General features: G+C 48.9%; 1 protein-coding gene across 1 annotated transcript in view; it reads left to right on the forward strand.

Annotated features, from left to right (window-relative positions):
* The window catches only part of SRGAP2 (SLIT-ROBO Rho GTPase activating protein 2), a 120,422-nt gene extending 107,599 nt beyond the window's left edge, over window positions 1-12,823 (forward strand). The window contains exons 20-22 of the mRNA XM_084220863.1: window positions 3,119-3,265; window positions 5,400-5,727; window positions 9,003-12,823. Of these exons, the coding sequence (XP_084076989.1) occupies window positions 3,119-3,265; window positions 5,400-5,727; window positions 9,003-9,386 (859 nt within the window). The 3' untranslated portion in view covers window positions 9,387-12,823. The remainder of the gene's footprint in view (window positions 1-3,118; window positions 3,266-5,399; window positions 5,728-9,002) is intronic.
* Window positions 12,824-17,621: the final 4,798 nt, after the last annotated feature.

The raw sequence follows: 17,621 nt of genomic DNA on the forward strand, positions 1-17,621 counted from the left end.
GGTTCTCAGAAGGCTGATTTGGTATGGTATGATATGATATTATAATGATATATTTAATCTATACTAAAGAAAGAGAAAGGATATAGAGATGAGAATGGAGTCCCAGGTTCTCAGAAGGCTGATTTGGTATGATATGTTATGTTATGTTATGATATTATATGATATGATATTATAATGATATACTTAATCTATACTAAAGAAAGAGAAAGGATATAGAGATGAGAATTGCGTCTCAGGTTCTCAGAAGGCTGATTTGATATGATATTATAGTGATATACTAAATCTAGACTAAAGAAAGAGAAAGGATATAGAGATGAGAATTGACTCCCAAGTTCTCAGAAGGCTGATTTATTATTTTATGATATTATATATGATATGATATTATAATGATATACTAAAACTATACTAAAGAAGGAGAAAGGATATAGAGATGAGAATCAAGTCCCAGGTTCTCAGAAGGCTGATTTGGTATGATATGATATGTTATGTTATGATATTATATGATATTATAATGATATACTTAATCTATACTAAAGAAAGAGAAGGGATATAGAGATGAGAATCGAGTCCCAGGTTCTCAGAAGGCTGATTTGATATGATATGTTATGATATTATATGATATTATAATGATATACTTAATCTATACTAAAGAAAGAGAAGGGATATAGAGATGAGAATTGCGTCTCAGGTTCTCAGAAGGCTGATTTGATATGATAATATAATGATATACTTAATCTATACTAAAGAAAGAGAAAGGATATAGAGAGATGAGAATTGAGTCCCAAGTTCTCAGAAGGCTGATTTATTATTTTATGATATTATATTATATATGATATGATATTATATTATAATGATATACTAAATCTATACTAAAGAAAGAGAAAGGATATAGAGATGAGAATTGAGTCCCAGGTTCTCAGAAGGCTGATATATTATATTATATTATATTATATTATATTATATTATATTATATTATATTATATTATATTATATTATATTATATTATATTATATTATATTATATTATATTATATTATATTATATTATATTATATTATATTATATTATATTGATATACTAAATCTATACTAAAGAAAGAGAAAGGATATAGAGAGCTGAGAATTGACTCCAAGTTCTCAGAAGGCTGATTTATTATGATATGATATTATATGATATGAAAATTATATACTAAATCTATACTAAAGACAGAGAAAGGATACAGAGAGATGGGAATTCACTCTAAGTTCTCAGAATGCTGATTTATTATTTTATGATATGATATTATATATGATATGATATATTATAATGATATACTAAATCTATACTAAAGAAAGAAAGGATACAGAGAGATGGGAATTCACTCTTAAGTTCTCAGAATGCTGATTTATTATTTTATGATATGATATGATATGAAAATGGTAGACTAAATCTATACTAAAGAAAGGATAGAGCTGAGAATTCACTCCCAAGTTCTCAGAAGGCTGATATATTATATTATAATATATTATATCATATCATATGAAAAGGATATACTAAAACTATAGTAAAGAAAGAGAAAGGATGCATCAGAAGGCCAGAGAAGAATGAATAATAAAATCCCGTGACAGACTCAGAGTCTGACACAGCTGGCTGTGATTGGCCATTAATTAAAAACAATTCACCTGCTGGGTAAACAATTCTCCAAATCCCATTCTGAAGAAGCAAAGCATGGAGAAGCTGAGGCTTCTCATCTTGCCAGGAGAAGAAATCCTGGTGAAGGGATTTTTCATAAAATATCACGGTGACATCTTGGTTTGGAAAGGCAGGTGTCTGCTGAGGAAGGCAGGAGCCTCCCCTGAAACGGAAAATGTGGAAAACCCCCCTCCCCCCTTGAATTGCTGTAAATTTGAAATTAAGGGGCTCTCAGGCAAAAAGTATGGGAACAGGAATAACAGTTCTTTAATAGGGAAGGAAATAAAAAGATAAAATAAACAATGCAGTGAACCAAACCAGCACTGCCAGAGCCAGAGCACAGCCTGACACCCTGTGGGTCAGGGTGCTGCAGCAGGGCCATTGGAATTGTGGCTGCAGCCCTCCTGCATTGCCAGGGGTGGTTCTGCTGGAGCAGGGATCCTGGAGAAAGGTGCAGAATCCTCTGGAGATCCAGGGGCAGAGGCAGCTGCTGCTCCTCTGGGAAATCCAGTGGAGAAGCCGTGCTGGTGTTCCAGAATCTCCAGATTATATCTGGGTAGGAATGCTTGGCTCCTCCCTCTGGGCTCACATCTCCCAGTGGGATGCTGTGGCTCTTATCAGCCATGCAGTGACATTCAATGGCCTCTTATCAGCAGGTGTCTGCCCAGAGGGAGGAGTGGGTGTGGAAGAGATAAGGAAAAACTGCCCACTGAACAGAAGGGAGCTGCCATACAGATGACAAATAGAATACATCTTGCCTTGCAAGCTGGGACACCAACTGAGAACCCACAGTGGGATACAGGAGGTGTTTGAGTGCAAGGTGGGATTGAATCTCCTGTGGCTCTGCAGGGCAGCTCTGGATGAGGAGAGACTCTGGGAGCTGGGCCTGGTCAGTCTGGAGAGAGGAGGGCTGAGAGGGCACCCCAGTAATCCACACAAATGTCCCCAGGGAGTGTCAGGACGGTGCCACCCTGGCACGGGCTCTGTGGCCATGGAGAGTTCAGGTTTTCACACAGGGCAGCTCGCAGAGGTGGGGGGTGATGAAAGAATTGTTCTGGTGTCTGGCACAGCTGGGAACCAGGTGCTCAGGAGGAGGGGGATGAGCTGCAGGATGCAGGATTAGAAGGTTAGATTAGAAGGAATTGTTCCCTGGGAGGGTGGGCAGGCCCTGGCACAGAGACCCAGAGTAGCTGTGGCTGCCCCTGCATCCCTGGCAGTGCCCAGGGACAGGGTTGGGAGCACCTTATGTAGCAGAAGATGTCCCTGCCCATGGCAGGGGGGTGGAAGATGATGAAGATCCCTTCCAGCCAAACCATTCAGTGATTTGAAGGACGCTGGTGATCCTCAGGACCTCACCCCGTGCTGCTGTACACTTGCACAGTGCTGGGCTGCAAACCCAGCATTGCTGCTGCTGCTGTGGTTGTGACACCCTGCCCTGCTCCTTCCTAGTGAGGATGGGATGTCGGAAAGGTCCAGCCCCAAGTCGGAGATAGAAATAAACTCGGAGCCACCGGAGGAGAAGGTGACAGCCAGAGCTGGTGCCAGCTGCCCGAGCGGGGGCCACGTCGCCGACATTTACCTTGCCAACATCAACAAGTAAGAGCAGCCTTGCACTGTTTCCCCTGCCTGTCAAGAGCTTGGTGATGAGTCCAGTGAAATGCTTCCTTCCCTGGGAACCATTCATTAACCAGCACTGCCACCCTTTTTCTCTGCTTCCCCCTCTTTTAACTCACTCGCTGTCCCCTCTCCGTCACCAGCGTGGCCGTCGCTCATTTGAAACCCCACTGGCTTCTCCTCCCTGTCTCCAAGGTGCCATCTGGTCCTGTTTTCCCAAATATCTCCTGTTTTATGCCTTGAGCAGACACAGGAAGGGAGGGGAGTGCTGGGCTGAGATCTGGTGTCGTTGTCCCCGTCCCTCCTCGTGTTGTGTGATCTGTCACGTCTCCTCCGCGTTTGCCACGTCCTGTTTGATGGGCTGGGGGGACAGTTCCTCCAGGGAGCCGTGTCCCAGTTTGTGATAAATGCCATACCTGCAGTCCCAACCATCTGGCACTGCCTGGAGCTCTCCTTTGTTTCTGCAGCACTCCTCACCTCGGGTTACTAACCATATGCTTGCAGTGGAACAGCACAACCCCCTGTTGCTCTAACCTTGCCTCCTCCACCAGAAATTGTTGCTTTAGCCAACACTCAACATAACAAAAAGCTGGAAAATCAAGCTAGTAGCAGGCTAAATTCCATGATCTGTTAAATAGTTTTTCTAGACAGATTTATCCCCTGTATATTTCTGATTATTTCCTTTGTGTTAAAAGCCCCCACCTCTCTCCATTGTGCAGCGAAGGTTTTATGTGATAATTACAGTTTGATGGGAGGGGATGTTCTTAACCTTCAGCTAATTTAACACAGTGTAGTCTATAAAGGCATTAGCACAAATGCATCCTTTTAAAAGGTTTGGACCCTGCTGATGGCCTAGAGAGCCTGGGCCTTCCTTGTGGGATTCAGCAGAGCTCCTGTGATAGCTGGGAAGCTGTGTTAATCTGCATCAGCTTGGGATCTGGGCTTTCTTTTATGATATTTGCTGTCTGAGCCACTGGAGTGGCCATTCTGCCAGTTATGGAGAGATTTGTGTAATAACAGACCTGTGCTGGAGCTTCACCATCTGCTGCCTTTGGTAGAGTTGTGTCTAGTGGTTTTTAGAAGCCTGGGGCATGTCCACCCTAGTTTTTGGGGCTTTTTTTTTTTTGTTTTCCCTTTACTAGGGAACCTGATATTTAGCAATAAGTAGCATAAGACTCATTTTGTTGTTTTTTCTTTAGGAATGAATCTTCTGACCTATGTGTGAACAGACTTGAGCAAAATTAAATCAGATGGTTTCGCAATGACAGTTGTGCCACCCACTGAATTATTATTTGGATGCCAAAATCCTACTGGAGTTAACACTTTCTTGCAGTTATTCATGGGGCTGGTGCTATATATAAATGGATCCTTCCCTGTATAATGGATGCCAAGCTTCAGACCTATGGCATAAAGTATTCTGCTGCATTGGCCTTCCCATGATTTGAGTGGAATCGTGCTGTCAGACCTCATGGTGCTGGGGTAGAAACTAAATTCTTTGGACCAGTTCATCCATTTGACATCATCCCTTTGGTTTATCTGTAGCCCATGCCTTGTGGTCCTGCCAAAGCCTTGAAAAAGAACCATCTCCTACCACCAGCAAACATTGGAAATGATCATTAACCCCAAACTGGGGGTCTTTGCTTGCTGATCTCTGAAAATCATAACTTGATGCCTTGGGCCAGGAGCTTAGTAGACTTATACTGTGTCCTCCAGTCAAAGATTGTAGCTCTGCTCTTGGAATGTAATAAAAACACATCATCAAAACCTGTCGATGGCACAGAGGGTTTTTTTATCTTTTTTTTTTGTTCCAGCATAAGTTCTTCTCCTCTTGACCAAGTTAATCACCTTCCACCCAAGTTTTCTGGTTTTGCTATGAATGTGCACAGCTGCCAGGACTCAGCCTTGTCGTTAGAAGTGTGAAACTGGAATGATTTATAACTTATAATTTACGATTATTTCACTGTACCGCAATCACTCCTCAACCCCCTGGGTCCGTTTGTAATCTGGGTGCCTCTGTGTCTCTCCCCGTTGTCCTGTGTGTTGTTTTTGGGGGGATATCTTCAAATGACAGCCCTGTACCTGCTTGTATTGACTTGTTTTGCTTTTGTGACTGAAGGCAAAGAAAGAAACCAGAGTCAGGCAGCATCAGAAGAGCGTTCCGCCAAAGTGACGGCCACGGCCTAGGTAGTTCCCTGGCAGAACCCGCCTCCCCCGGGGCCATAGCCGGTTCCAGGCCCTCATCTCAGCCCATAATGAGCCAAAGCCTTCCCAAGGAGGTTCCAGACAAATGCTCCATCAGTGGCCACGGCAGCCTCAACTCCATCAGCCGGCACTCGTCGCTCAAGAGCAGGATGGAGAGCCCGCAGGTGCGCAAGGCGCTCGCCGCCGGCCGCTCCAAGAGCTTCAACAACCACCGGCCCATGGACCCCGAGGTCATCGCCCAGGTGAGCACCAGGGGGGTGCCTGGGGCTCCCCGTGGCAGGAGGGGAGTTGTGGAAACCCAGGGCACAGAGGGAATATTGCTCTGTCTGCTGTGGGGTGCCCTGACCCCAGGGGAGCTCTGACTGTGACCCTCACTGATGGAGAAAGAATCCCCAAAAGTGTGAAATAGATTCTAGAGAGCAGTGTGGGTGCATCACTTAGGTGGGAAATTGAGGGTTTGGGATTTTTAGGGTGTTGTGGATGGAAGCAAGATGGAGGGCACAGGGTGTCAGTCTGGGTTTTCTTCTTCCTCCTCCTTCTTCACCCCGAGGTCATCGCTCAGGTGAGCACCAGGCTGGTGTTTTCGGGGCTCCCCGTGGCAGGAGGGGAGTTGTGCAAACCCAGGGCACACAGGGGATATTCTTCTGTCTGCTTGGGGTGTCCTCACCCCAGGGGAGCTCTGACTGTGACCCTCATCCATGGGGAAAGAACCCACAGAAGTGTGAAATAGATTCTAGAGAGCAGTGTAGGTGCATCACTTGGTGAGAAATTGAGGGTTTGGGATTTTTAGTGTGTTGTGGATGGAAGCCAGATGGAGGGCACAGGGTGCTGTCCTGGGTTTCTTCTTCTTGATTCTTCTTCTTCCTCCTTCACCCCGAGGTCATTGCTCAGGTGAGCACCAGGGTGGTGTTTTCGGGGTTCCCCGTGGCAGGAGGGAGTTGTGCAAACCCAGGGCACACAGGGGATATTCCTCTGTCTGCTTGGGGTGTCCTCACCCCAGGGGAGCCCTGACTTTGACCCTCACTGATGGAGAAAGTTTCCCAGACTTCAAGATAGACTGGAATCCAGTGTGAAATACAGAGAGCAGTGTAGGTGTATCTCTTGGTGAGAAGGCTGAGAGGGGATCCCACAAATCCACACAGATGTCCCCAGGGAGTGTCAGGATGGTGCCAGGCTCTGTTCAGCAGCAGCACAAGGAGCCATAGATTAAAATAAAAAGTTCAGCCTCAACGTGAGGAAGAGCTTCTGTCCCTGAGGGTGCAGGGCCCTGAACTGCTGCCCAGGGAGGGAGTGGAGTCTCCTCTCTGCAGCCACCCCAAAGCCACCTGGATGACTGTCTGTGTCACCTCCAGGTGACCCTGCCTGGACAGTGGGGTGGACCCCAGAGGTCCCTTCAAGCCCAGCAGTCTGTGATCCTCTCAGTGCAGTATCAGCTCAGGACACAGCCCCAGCCTGGCTTTCATCCTCCCTGGGGCTGCTCTCCTGAGGGAGCATCAACAGCCAGGTCCTTCCTCCATAAGAACTTGGCCCTGTTGGGTACCCACAATTTCATCTCAGCACTAAAACACCCATTTCAGAAAGTGGCACAGATTCCAAAGCTGCCAGCAGAGAATTAAGCAACCATAACTCCGAGACATGAGAGAAATGAAGTTTTTCTTGTGGATTTAACACTCTCCTGTCAGTGGTGCAGGCTTGCCTGTGGTGTGACATCTCTGTCTGTGCTTTCATCTTGAGAACTTTCTGCAAATCTGTTTCCTACCTCCCTCTCTTGAAACTTTTGAAAGATGGAAACTTTTCTGGTAGTTTTGTCTGTGATTTGTTGTACACACTGCAGCGTGCAAGGTATCACCACTAAAACCCTCAGCAGACACAAACCCACAGCTTGGGAAGCACATGGAGCAGCACAGCCCCAATCAAAGCAGGAGCAGATCCCTGCAGGGCTCCAGGGGCATCCTCACCTTCCTGCAGGGCTCAGAGTGGGATCAGCAACCAGCCCTGCTGCTTCTCAGGAGCTGGTTATTGACACAGAGGCATTGAAATTACAATATCTGTGAATTTACAGATTTGCCTCTTGCAGAGGGCTCTTCAAGGGTGGATGTGCCTGCACTTGCATCTGTCTGTACCCACTGTTTGCAGGGTGGATGGATGGCCCTGCCTGCAGCCAAGGAATGCTCCAGGCTCAGGTTACAAGGGAGACCTGAGTGCTCTGCCTGGCTCTGGGCTGTGCAGGTTCCTGAGGAGCTGGGGGGAAATGCGTGAGAAATAAATTGAATTTTTATTGACAAAACAGCAGCTCCACATAATAAATAAGGGGCACATTAAAACTCAGTGGGTTTAATGCTGATGGGAATTTGTGTTTTGCCATTTTGAGTACCCCAAGCCCATTTGTTGAAGTGGAAATGTGGTGTACAGCTCCTGCTGTCTTCGTGCTTCCCTGTCCTTCTGAGGCTTTGGTTGATATAAATCAGATTCTTTGTTTTTTCAATTAGGCTCTGACTGAAGTTGTTCTGTCTCCTCTCCCTGCCAGAACCTTCACTCCATTGTTTCACTGGAGAAGAGTCTGGGGACAAAAAGGAAAGAGGAGGGGAAAATAAATAGAAAAGAAGAGGGAGGAAAACCCAAGCTGTGTTAAATCAATGTTTTTCTCTGTAGTATCTGCTCCAGCACCACCCAATAACCATCTCACATATTTCCCCAACTTCATAATGAAAATCTGCCTGGCCCCAAGATAGAGTGGGAGGCGTCAGATTTCTGCCTCTGCTTTCTTCCACCATTCCTTGACTGATTTACCTTCCCCACCCCCTGGAAAAGCTCTGAGGAGGCTGGAAAGCTGCAGCCAGAAGTGTGAGTCACAGCCAGGCTGAGCCCTCCTGCTCCCCAGGGTGTTCTGTGCACCACTGCACTCCCCAGCAGGTCCTGAGACAAAACCCCCGTGGTTTTAGCTCAGAAGTTCTCCTTTTATTTATTTGTTAATAGCTGTAATGGTTTTTAAGAGGAAGGAGAAGGGCCAGTTTTGGTTGCCACACGTGTTTCTGACATCTTCTGTGTTTTCTAAAATTGTGAGTCCTGTGAAATACATTTCTGGGAACAGCTCAGCAGGAAAACCAGTGAGGCAGGAGCAGGAGCCCGGGAGGATTTCAGCATTCAGTGTGTGGCCCAGTATCCGAGCCATGAGTGCTCCCTTCAGGAATTGACTCTCCTGAACCCCGTGTGCCAAATAAACTGCCAGAATGGGCACCAGTGCTTTGGTTTCTGTTCCTTGCTGCCATTTGGGGCTTTCCTTTGAAGTCTGGGCAGCATCAGGAGCAGTGAAGAGCCAGGTTAGCATTGAGGCAGTGCTAGCAATTATTTTGCTGGAAAGTTTTGGTGATTATTGGCTGCGGGACGCGGCGCCGCACGGTTTGGTCATTGATGCAAGACTGGTGTTTAGAAAACAAAAACTCTGCTCAAAACCTTTTCCCTGGTGATTTGTGTGTCTGGGCCTTGTCCTCACCGAGCTCCTCTGCTGTGCTTGCAGGACATTGAAGCCACCATGAACTCAGCCCTGAACGAGCTGCGGGAGCTGGAGCGGCAGAGCAGCGTCAAGCACGCGCCCGACGTCGTCCTCGACACGCTGGAGCCGCTGAAAACCTCGCCGGTGGTGGCGCCCACCTCGGAGCCCTCCAGCCCCCTGCACGCCCAGCTCCTCAAGGACAGCGAGCCCCCCTTCCAGCGCAGCGCCAGCACCGCCGGGGACATCCCCTGCACCTTCAGGCCCGTCAAATCCGTCAAGGTGGCCTCGCAGGTGAAGCCGCCGGCCACGCGCCCCAAGCCCGCCGTGTTCCCCAAAACCGGCGCCGGCGCCCCCGGCGTGGCCGCCTCCGCAGCCCAGCAGCCCCCAGACAAGTCCTGTACTGTCTGATGCTCCCCCTGCCGCTCTCTGGGTACAATCCACACGGACAGACTCTGGCAAAGACGTTAAAATTCTGATTTAATGAACGCTCGGGTGGAAGGGGAGCTGCTGGGAGCTCCCGGGCAGCCGCAGCCTCGTCCCGCGTGCCCAGCACAGCTCCTGCCACGCTTGGGAAATCCACAACCCACGATCCACTGTGAAGCCGGGCAGGAAAACACCGAGGGATGAGTTGGATTTTGGTTTTGATGCCTCGTTCGAGCGTTGGGCCGCTGGAAGGAACATTTGGTGGCGTCCTGTTTTGGGATGCTGGTGTAGTGACTTCTGTATTCTGTGTTTCATTTACCACAGGGAAACAATAGGATAGATTTTAGTCTATTGCATGTTTTGGTGCCACTGGTTACGTGGAGCTTGGACATGCCTGTTTCTTGTGCATTATTATTATTATAATTATAATTATTATTATTATAATTATTCCGTCGCCCGCTGGTGCCACGGTGGTTAAGGGTCTGTCTCGACTTCATCATCACATCCTCTGCTTTTGTTTGTTTGCTCCCCATTCCTCCCCCTCAGGGCCAAAGCCTTTGGCCATCCAGCCTCATGCTTTATTTGTCATGGAAAAATCAGTTTACCCTGGAACACTCGTAGATTTTGTGGAGTTCTACGTAAGACGTGTCTGTGCAAATATAAACAAACATTTTTTTCCTGAGCTCTGGGAGCACAAGGAAGAGCCCAGCCGTTGCTTATGGACAATCCTCACCGCTTTCCCCCTTTATTTAAAAGCAGCTTTATTGTTTCCAGTGGCATTTTCAGCCCGTGGGCTCTGATGTGGTGTTTGCTCTCGGGAGACTGAATGTAAAACAAAACGAGATAATTTTAAAAACAAGCATCCTCTGCTGGGAGCCCGTCCCCAAGCCACACTCTGCTGTTCCTCAGGACAGATCCTGACCCCCATCCCAGCGCCAAGCACTGTAAAAACCTCGCTCAGGAGTTCTCAGCTCCCTCCTCACCCCTCTCTGCTCTCATAGAGCAGGGCTGCTGGGGACAGGGACGTGACAGGGACATGACAGCACCCTGCAGTGGCTGCCCCCATGCAGGGCTGACCTGTGAACCAACCTTTGCTGGTATTTGTATTTATCCTCATCCAGCAGCATCCACAGACTCTTTTGTACTCCCCTGGGAATTCTGCACGGTGCCCACAGTGATTTAATTTAATTTAATGATTTAAAGCTTTGTGCTGCTCTGCAGTGGAGTCTGGCTGGCCCTGAGCTCGCCCCGTTCCTCAGCTCGTCCGGGATTTCAAACAGGCTGCACATCTTCCATCAAACCACAGATCCAGGACAAGAGGAGAAAAGGCATTTTCCTCACCCCTTTAAGCTGAGTTTCCCTGCAGTTTGTGAGCTCCTGGTGGCTGCAAAGCCAGTTTAAAAAAGAAGAGTTGCTGAAATGTCCTTTTCTCGTGCATTTAGGATGACACTTGGGAAGATGGAGCAGGGTCTCCCTGCATCCCTGTCCATCCCCACACGCACAGCAATCAATCCATAATCAATGACTTTCCAAAAAGCCATTCTGGGCCCTGACTGAAGGAGGTGCAGGAGCTGGGGAGCGTTGGGAAGGTTTTGGTGAGAGCTCTCCTCATTTCCCATTTCCCCTGGGCTGTGCTGGGGGAGCCCAAGGTACGAGTGTGACTGTCCCTGCCCCTCCAGGAGATGCCACCAGTGCCACCTTTGCTCTCAGGTTCTGATGGACTTCTACCACCAAGGAATCACTTGTTCTTTTGGGGAAAAGAAAATAAAAATAATAAATGGAATTATTAAACTTGTGATTTTTTGCTCAGGCAGAACTTTCTGGCATTTCCTTTTTAGTAAGAATTTTTTGGGTTTTTTTGATTTCTTCTTTTTTTTTTTTTTAATTTTTAATTTTGGTCTCAAATGACCAAAGTTGATCTGTGTCAAGAGCAGGATCTCTGTAAAATTGACTCTGCCTCATTTTAATGCCTTATTTTCTTTTTTATATTTTTATGCCTAGCATTCAATATTCCTAAGAATAAGTGTTCAGCCACGCACAGCACGTTGGAGGAGCTGCTCTTTTCCAGCTTCAAGGTCTTGAAGTGTGGAATAAGAAGGAAAATAAAACAAAAAAAAAAAATTTAAAAAAAGACTTCAGGTTACTGTAACAGCAACTGTCTGTATCTGAATTATTACTGTGCTTCTCTAGCATCCACAGCTCTGGGACAATCCTGCTGCCAAGGGCAAGGTGCTTGGCAGGATCACCTGGATATGGAGCAACTCAACTGGAATTCTGGTGTGCACTGTGATTGACACAAGCAATAGGACAGGCTGAAGCTGCTCCTTCCTCTTCCTCAAAAATCACACGCTGAGGGGATGAAACAAGAAAATCACACACGAAATCATGGGGGAAAAGGAGATTTTTTGCTTCTCCTCCTCGCTCTGAACACGCAAGGCTGAGAGGACGTTTGCCACGAGTGTTTTATGAGCAGAAATCATGGAAATCATGGGGAAAAAAGGAGATTTTCAGCTTGTCCTCCTCACTCTGAACACACAAAGAGGATGTTTGCCACGAGTGTTTTATGAGCAGTGGCTGCCAGAAAGGTGGGAAGGAGGAACTGGAAATGTTCCCTCCCTGAGGACAGGTCTGACTCAGTGGTTTGCTTGGGGAGGTACCAATGTCACTCCACATCTTCATATCCCGAAGGAATTTTAGCTCTTCCAAGGAAATTCCTCTTTTTGTGACTTTTCCTGTAACATTTGTGTGGAATATGAAGACAAAAGAAGTGTTTGATAACTGGAATGACGTCTGTCTGTTGGATAGTGCTTTGTATGAACCTTGTTCATCAGGTGTTGGATTGAAATAATCCAAAGAAAAAAAAAAAAAGGCAAAAAAAAAAAAAAACTTTAAAAAAAAACCTAAAAACTTTTCAAATGAAACACGGTTTTAGGTGATCAATCTGAATGGTTTCTGAAGCTCAGACCTTTTCTGGGTTATTTCCCTAGTTGGGAATGGAGCAGTGTGCTTTAACCATTGCTTAATTTCTGCCTCTCTGAGGTTGTCCAAAGTTTATGAATTGTAAATTTGTCCTTCACGTCCGAGCAGTGGGACACAATCAGACCCTCTCATTTTATCTGTGCTGGGTATTTTATTGCAACAAAAAGGAGTAAATAATTAGAGTGCACTGTGACAGCAGAACAAAAACAAAACAAAACAAAAGTTGTTGTATATGTCTGTATTTTGATACCTGTTCAAAAGGAGTCTTTGGGTTTCCTGTGCTGAATACCTCATGTGTTGGGTTTTGGGAGTTTTTGTTGATTTTTTTTTTTTTTCTTTTGAGGTTTTTTTTTTTAATTTCTTCTTTTTTAAGGCAAGATTGTTCTTGCACAAAAGTAGGTTAAGATAACCGAGTTCTCATAAATTTATTTACTGAATCAAAACACTTCAGCTTGGCAAGAAATCCCATCTGTTGTGGTTCCCCACCATGCACTTGGTACGGGCGTTTGGAGGAGCTCCAGGGGACAGGAGGAGTTCGCTGCAGGTGGAGTTTGCTGCCTTATTTCTCTCCTTCTCTGTGTCCAAAACCTCACATTCAGCGGAGCAGGGCGTGGGTGTGGGGATTTCTGGAGCTTTTGGGAGATGTTCTTCTGCAGAAATCAACACCTCTGGTTCTCAGCGCTTCAGCTCCTTCCTGGGGGGGTGGAAGGGACACTCCCAGGAGGGGATGCTCTCAGTGAGCAATCAGGAATGGTGGGAAAAGCCCCAAAAATCCCCGTTGGGACAGCTGGATGGATTCCATCAGAGGCTGAGCTCACCCCCTTGTCCAGCACATCCGTGAGCACAGGAGGGGAGGGAGGTGTCCCTGTCCCCCCAGGTGAGGGGCACCTGTGCTTGGCAGGACCAAGCCCTGGCTGCAGAGGGATGTGCAAACACACTGAGCTGCCCTGGGCAGGGAGCTGCTTCCAAAAGTGCTTCAAAACCCACAGGAAAGCAGGAGCACCGGGGCATTTCCATCGGAAATTGACTTTAACAAGCTGGGGATTTATTTATTTTGAGATTTTTAGCTTTCACAAAAAAAAACCCAGCCCTTTTTGGGGCTTATCTAGCCTTGGCTAACACCCCACAAAGGCAGCTGGGGACATCAAGCTGTTCCTTCAGTGGGCTGGTGGCACAGGAGGTGGAAAGGAGGGAACGTCCTTCCCCAGCACCAGCTCTGGGGAATCACCCAGCCCTTCATGGCCTGAACTTCGGGGTTTGAGCTCCTTCCACATCGGCTCCCTGCGTGTCTCTGTGTCTGTGTGACAACCTGGTACTTGAAAATAAGAAATAAAACCAGAAATACTTGACCCTCTCTGCCTGTGCCTGCGGGGCCGGGGCGGTCCCGGCTGCTTTGCCCACCACAAGGCAGACAAGAATTCTTTTCCAGGCTGTTCCAGCAGCAAACCATCTGTTTGGGTGGCTCTGGAGATGCCAAAACAGCAGTTCAAAGCCTGGAAAATGCAAGGGTTCTGTTGGTTTGGTTTTTTTTTTTTTCCTGTTAAATTTTGTGCTTCCTCTAACGTAGTTTGGGATGAAAGCGTCTCTCAACGATGGGCCAAAAAGAGGGGAAGGTGGAGAGGGAAGGCCGTGCTAATACTTGATCTGCCAAGCTTCACACAGGGTAAATATTCAGCAGTTTGCAGCAGGAATTGTAGGTGGGCCTGTCCTTTTTGAGGCACTTGCTCCTGAAGTGGACTTCACCAGCCTTCCCTCCAGGCACAGCCCTGAGGTGTGAAGAAAACCCTGGGTTGGACTCTGAGCGTGCCAAACTGCTGGAGCAATACTTGTGAGCAGCAGCTTCTCTGCAAGCCCAGCTCAATGTAGCTCAGACAGGGCAATTGCTGAAATCCATCTCTGGTTTCCTGTAAAAGCAGGGAAATCGGGTTGCAAAGTGTAGGAATTGTGTTTTTCTGTCTGAACCCGGGGTCGTCAGCAGCCGTTGTTTCGTGGTGGGATGGAATGTTCTTGCTCAAACAAGTTTTCCACTGTTTCATGTCTTCTACACCAATATATATATGGTGTATATATTAAACTGTGTAAAATTGTACTTTGTACATAGAACTCTGTACAATATGGAGGTACAGCCTTTTTTTGTTTTGGTTTTTTTTCCCCCTCCCCACTCCCTTTTGGTACAGTCTTGTACAGTATTAGGAGTCGATGTGTTGGAAGTGTTAAATCCATACTGGGGCAACAAAATGTATCCATTGTCATTAGCAATAGTTTTGGAGAAATAAATGTTTTGGGTATGGTGGAAACACTGACCTGAGGGTGCTGGTGTGTGATATCCTGGGCTGGAGGGGGAGAGCCTGGGGGGCTCCTGGGATGCTCAGGGATGCTGTGGAGGTGCTGCTGAGGGGGTGAGGAAGGATCTGCAGGAGCTCCTGGTGCCATCCTGGGCGTGGGGACACTCGGTGGCAGCGGGGCAGGAGCAGCGTGGTGGCACAGAGAGAGAGAAGGGGACACTGGGGATGTGGGGATAGGACAGGGGAATGGCCTGAAGCTGGAGGAGAGCAGGTTGGGATGGGATGTTGGGCAGGAATTGTTCCCTGGGAGGGTGGGCAGGTGCTGGCACAGAGTGCCCAGAGCAGCTGGGGCTGCCCCTGCATCCCTGGCAGTGCCCAAGCCAGGCTGGAGCACCCTGAGATAATGGAAGGTGTCCCTGCTGTGGAATGACAAGATTTTCAAGGTCTCTCCCAACCCAAACCATTCTTCCTGTGACCCCCCTGATTCCTGATCCCACGCAGCCCCCACTGCAGGATTCCCCGGGGCAAACGCTTCCCTGGCAGTGACCTGATTTAAAAATGCTTAATCTTCATCATTTTCCTGTGCAGGATGGACCCCCAACTGGCTCAGGAAAGAGGATTTGAGATTGGGATTATGGATTGGATCATTATTTCATCATTACCAGCTTTTCCCCATCTCGGTTTTTCCACAGGCCTTTTTCAGAGCGTGGAGGGGGAACACGGCAGGGCTGTTCATTTCTGAAGATTTGAAGGAATTTGAGGTTTGATGTTTCACTGAGGCATTTTGGCCCCTCCTGTCCATGGGGTGAACATCCCTGTGCTCCCTGTCCCACATCTCTTGTAGGGATCAGCTGGAAATCCAGGATGTTTTAATTCCAAAATCACAGCAGCCTCTGTGGCACCACCCCAGAGCCAGCTGGGCACGCTGCTGGCGGCTTTTTGTTTTTAAAACATGAAAGAGGAGTCAGGGAGCAATGGGGTGGTGTGGATAACAAGGGAATTTTGATTTTCCCCTGGTCACCATCCAGCAGAAGACGCTGTCATTATCTCTTAAACCCTCATCAAACCACAGGTGGGGTCAACCCTCCCTCACAAACCCCATTCTGGTGGTTTTTAACAAAGAAATGGGTTTGGGTGGTTTTTAACAAAGAAACGCCGTGGTGAGTGCTGGGAGGGTTGAGCTCTCAGGGACACGTCCCAGGTTTGTCACAGTGACACCGGGGACACCACCGGGCTCGTGGCATCCCTGGGTTCCCTGACCCCAAGGACGAGGTCCCTGCCGCACACAGAGCTTGCTGTTTGTCCTTTATTCTTCGGGCTTTGCTGCCACCAGCTGGAACAGTTCGTTCTTGTCACAAATTGGGTTTTTTCCTCTCCCAGCCTGTCCCACCACACCAGGGTTTATCCCCTGTGAGCACATCCGTGTCTGGAGTTCAGATGGGACTGGGGAGGAAAATCCTGCTGATGGGGCAACCGGGGAGAGGAAACGAGCTGGGAATTTTAAAAGGATAGCAGAAGGAAGCATAAGAGGGCTGGAAGAAGCCAGGCAGGTGTTGGGGGCACTCCCAGCCACGGGCTTGGCCAGAGACAGACGGATGCTCCTGTTTCACATGCACAGAAAATAAAACCAGACACAATTTCAAGAAGTCACCCCGGCCCTTTCTCTTCCTGTCGGCTGAGCTGCAGCACAATGACTTCACCCAAAGGGATTTCAGGTTTCGTGTGGTTCAACCGAGACTCTGCCACCCCCTCCCAGCCCCGGGCAGCCCTGGATCACCTCAGGGAAGGGCCAGGCTGTGCCCTCTGCCAGCCCTCTGGAGGCTGCTCCAGGCACTCACCCCCGGATGGGAAAATGAAGCTCAGCAGGAATTAAGGCATTAATTAGGGGTGGGGTTTGTGTGCAGGCTGGTGAAGCGATGCCAAAGATGGGATGGCCCACATGCTGATGAGCTCTCAGACCTTTGGAGGCTTTTTTGGTGAGGATGGAGCCTTTAGAGACATCCACACCAGCCTGGAATAATTCCTGACAGTGGGACCCTCATGCTGAGCTGGTCGTGGTGGAAACAGAGTGAGCAGGGACAGGAGCAGCCCTGCTCTGCCCTGTGCAGGCAGCAGAGTGCCCCGAATCCCACATCCTGCCCTGCATCCCACCCTGAACCCCACATCCTGCATCCCACCCTGTCCTGCATCCCATCCTGAACCCCACATCCTGCATCCCACCCTGAACCCCACATCCTGCATCCCACCCTGTCCTGCATCCCATCCTGCATCCCACATCCTGCATCCCACCCTGTCCTACATCCCATCCTGCATCCCACATCCTGCATCCCACCCTGTCCTGCATCCCACATCCTGCTCTGCACCCTGTATGTCACCTGCATCCCACATCCCCGACAAGGAGCCCCAGCAGTGCCAGCCTTGCCAGGCGATGCTGTGTCTGTGCCAGTACTCGAGCACTGACCCCGTGCTGGCACAGATAACAAGGGCAGGACACCGACCCTGGGCACGGATCCTGAGCCAGCTCTGCTTCCCAAATCCCCACCCGGCAATGCCGATGGCAGCCGGAGCTCAGCAACTTCTGTCGCCACCGGAGCTGTCCCGGGGCAGCCCGGGTGCTCCAGGGGACGGCAGCCCGGGTGTCGGGGGATGGCAGCCCGGGTGCTCCGGGGGATGGCAGCGCGGGGGTCGGGGGATGGCAGCCCGGGTGTCGGGGGATGGTAGCCCGGTGTATCCGGGGATGGCAGCCCGGGTGTTGGGGGAGGCAGCCCGGTGTACCCGGGGGATGGCACCCCGGGTGCTCAGGGGGAGGGCAGCCCGGGTGTTGGAGGATGGCAGCCCGGGTCCAGGGGATGGCAGCCCGGTGTACCCGGGGATGGCAGCGCGGGTGTCGGGGGATGGCAGCCCGGTGTACCCGGGGATGGCAGCCCGGCTGGGAAGTTTTCTCTCGAGCAGGAAG

The sequence above is a fragment of the Fringilla coelebs genome (genome assembly GCF_963513975.1).
Source record: "Fringilla coelebs genome assembly, chromosome: 23".
In the NCBI taxonomy this organism is placed as follows: domain Eukaryota; kingdom Metazoa; phylum Chordata; class Aves; order Passeriformes; family Fringillidae; genus Fringilla; species Fringilla coelebs.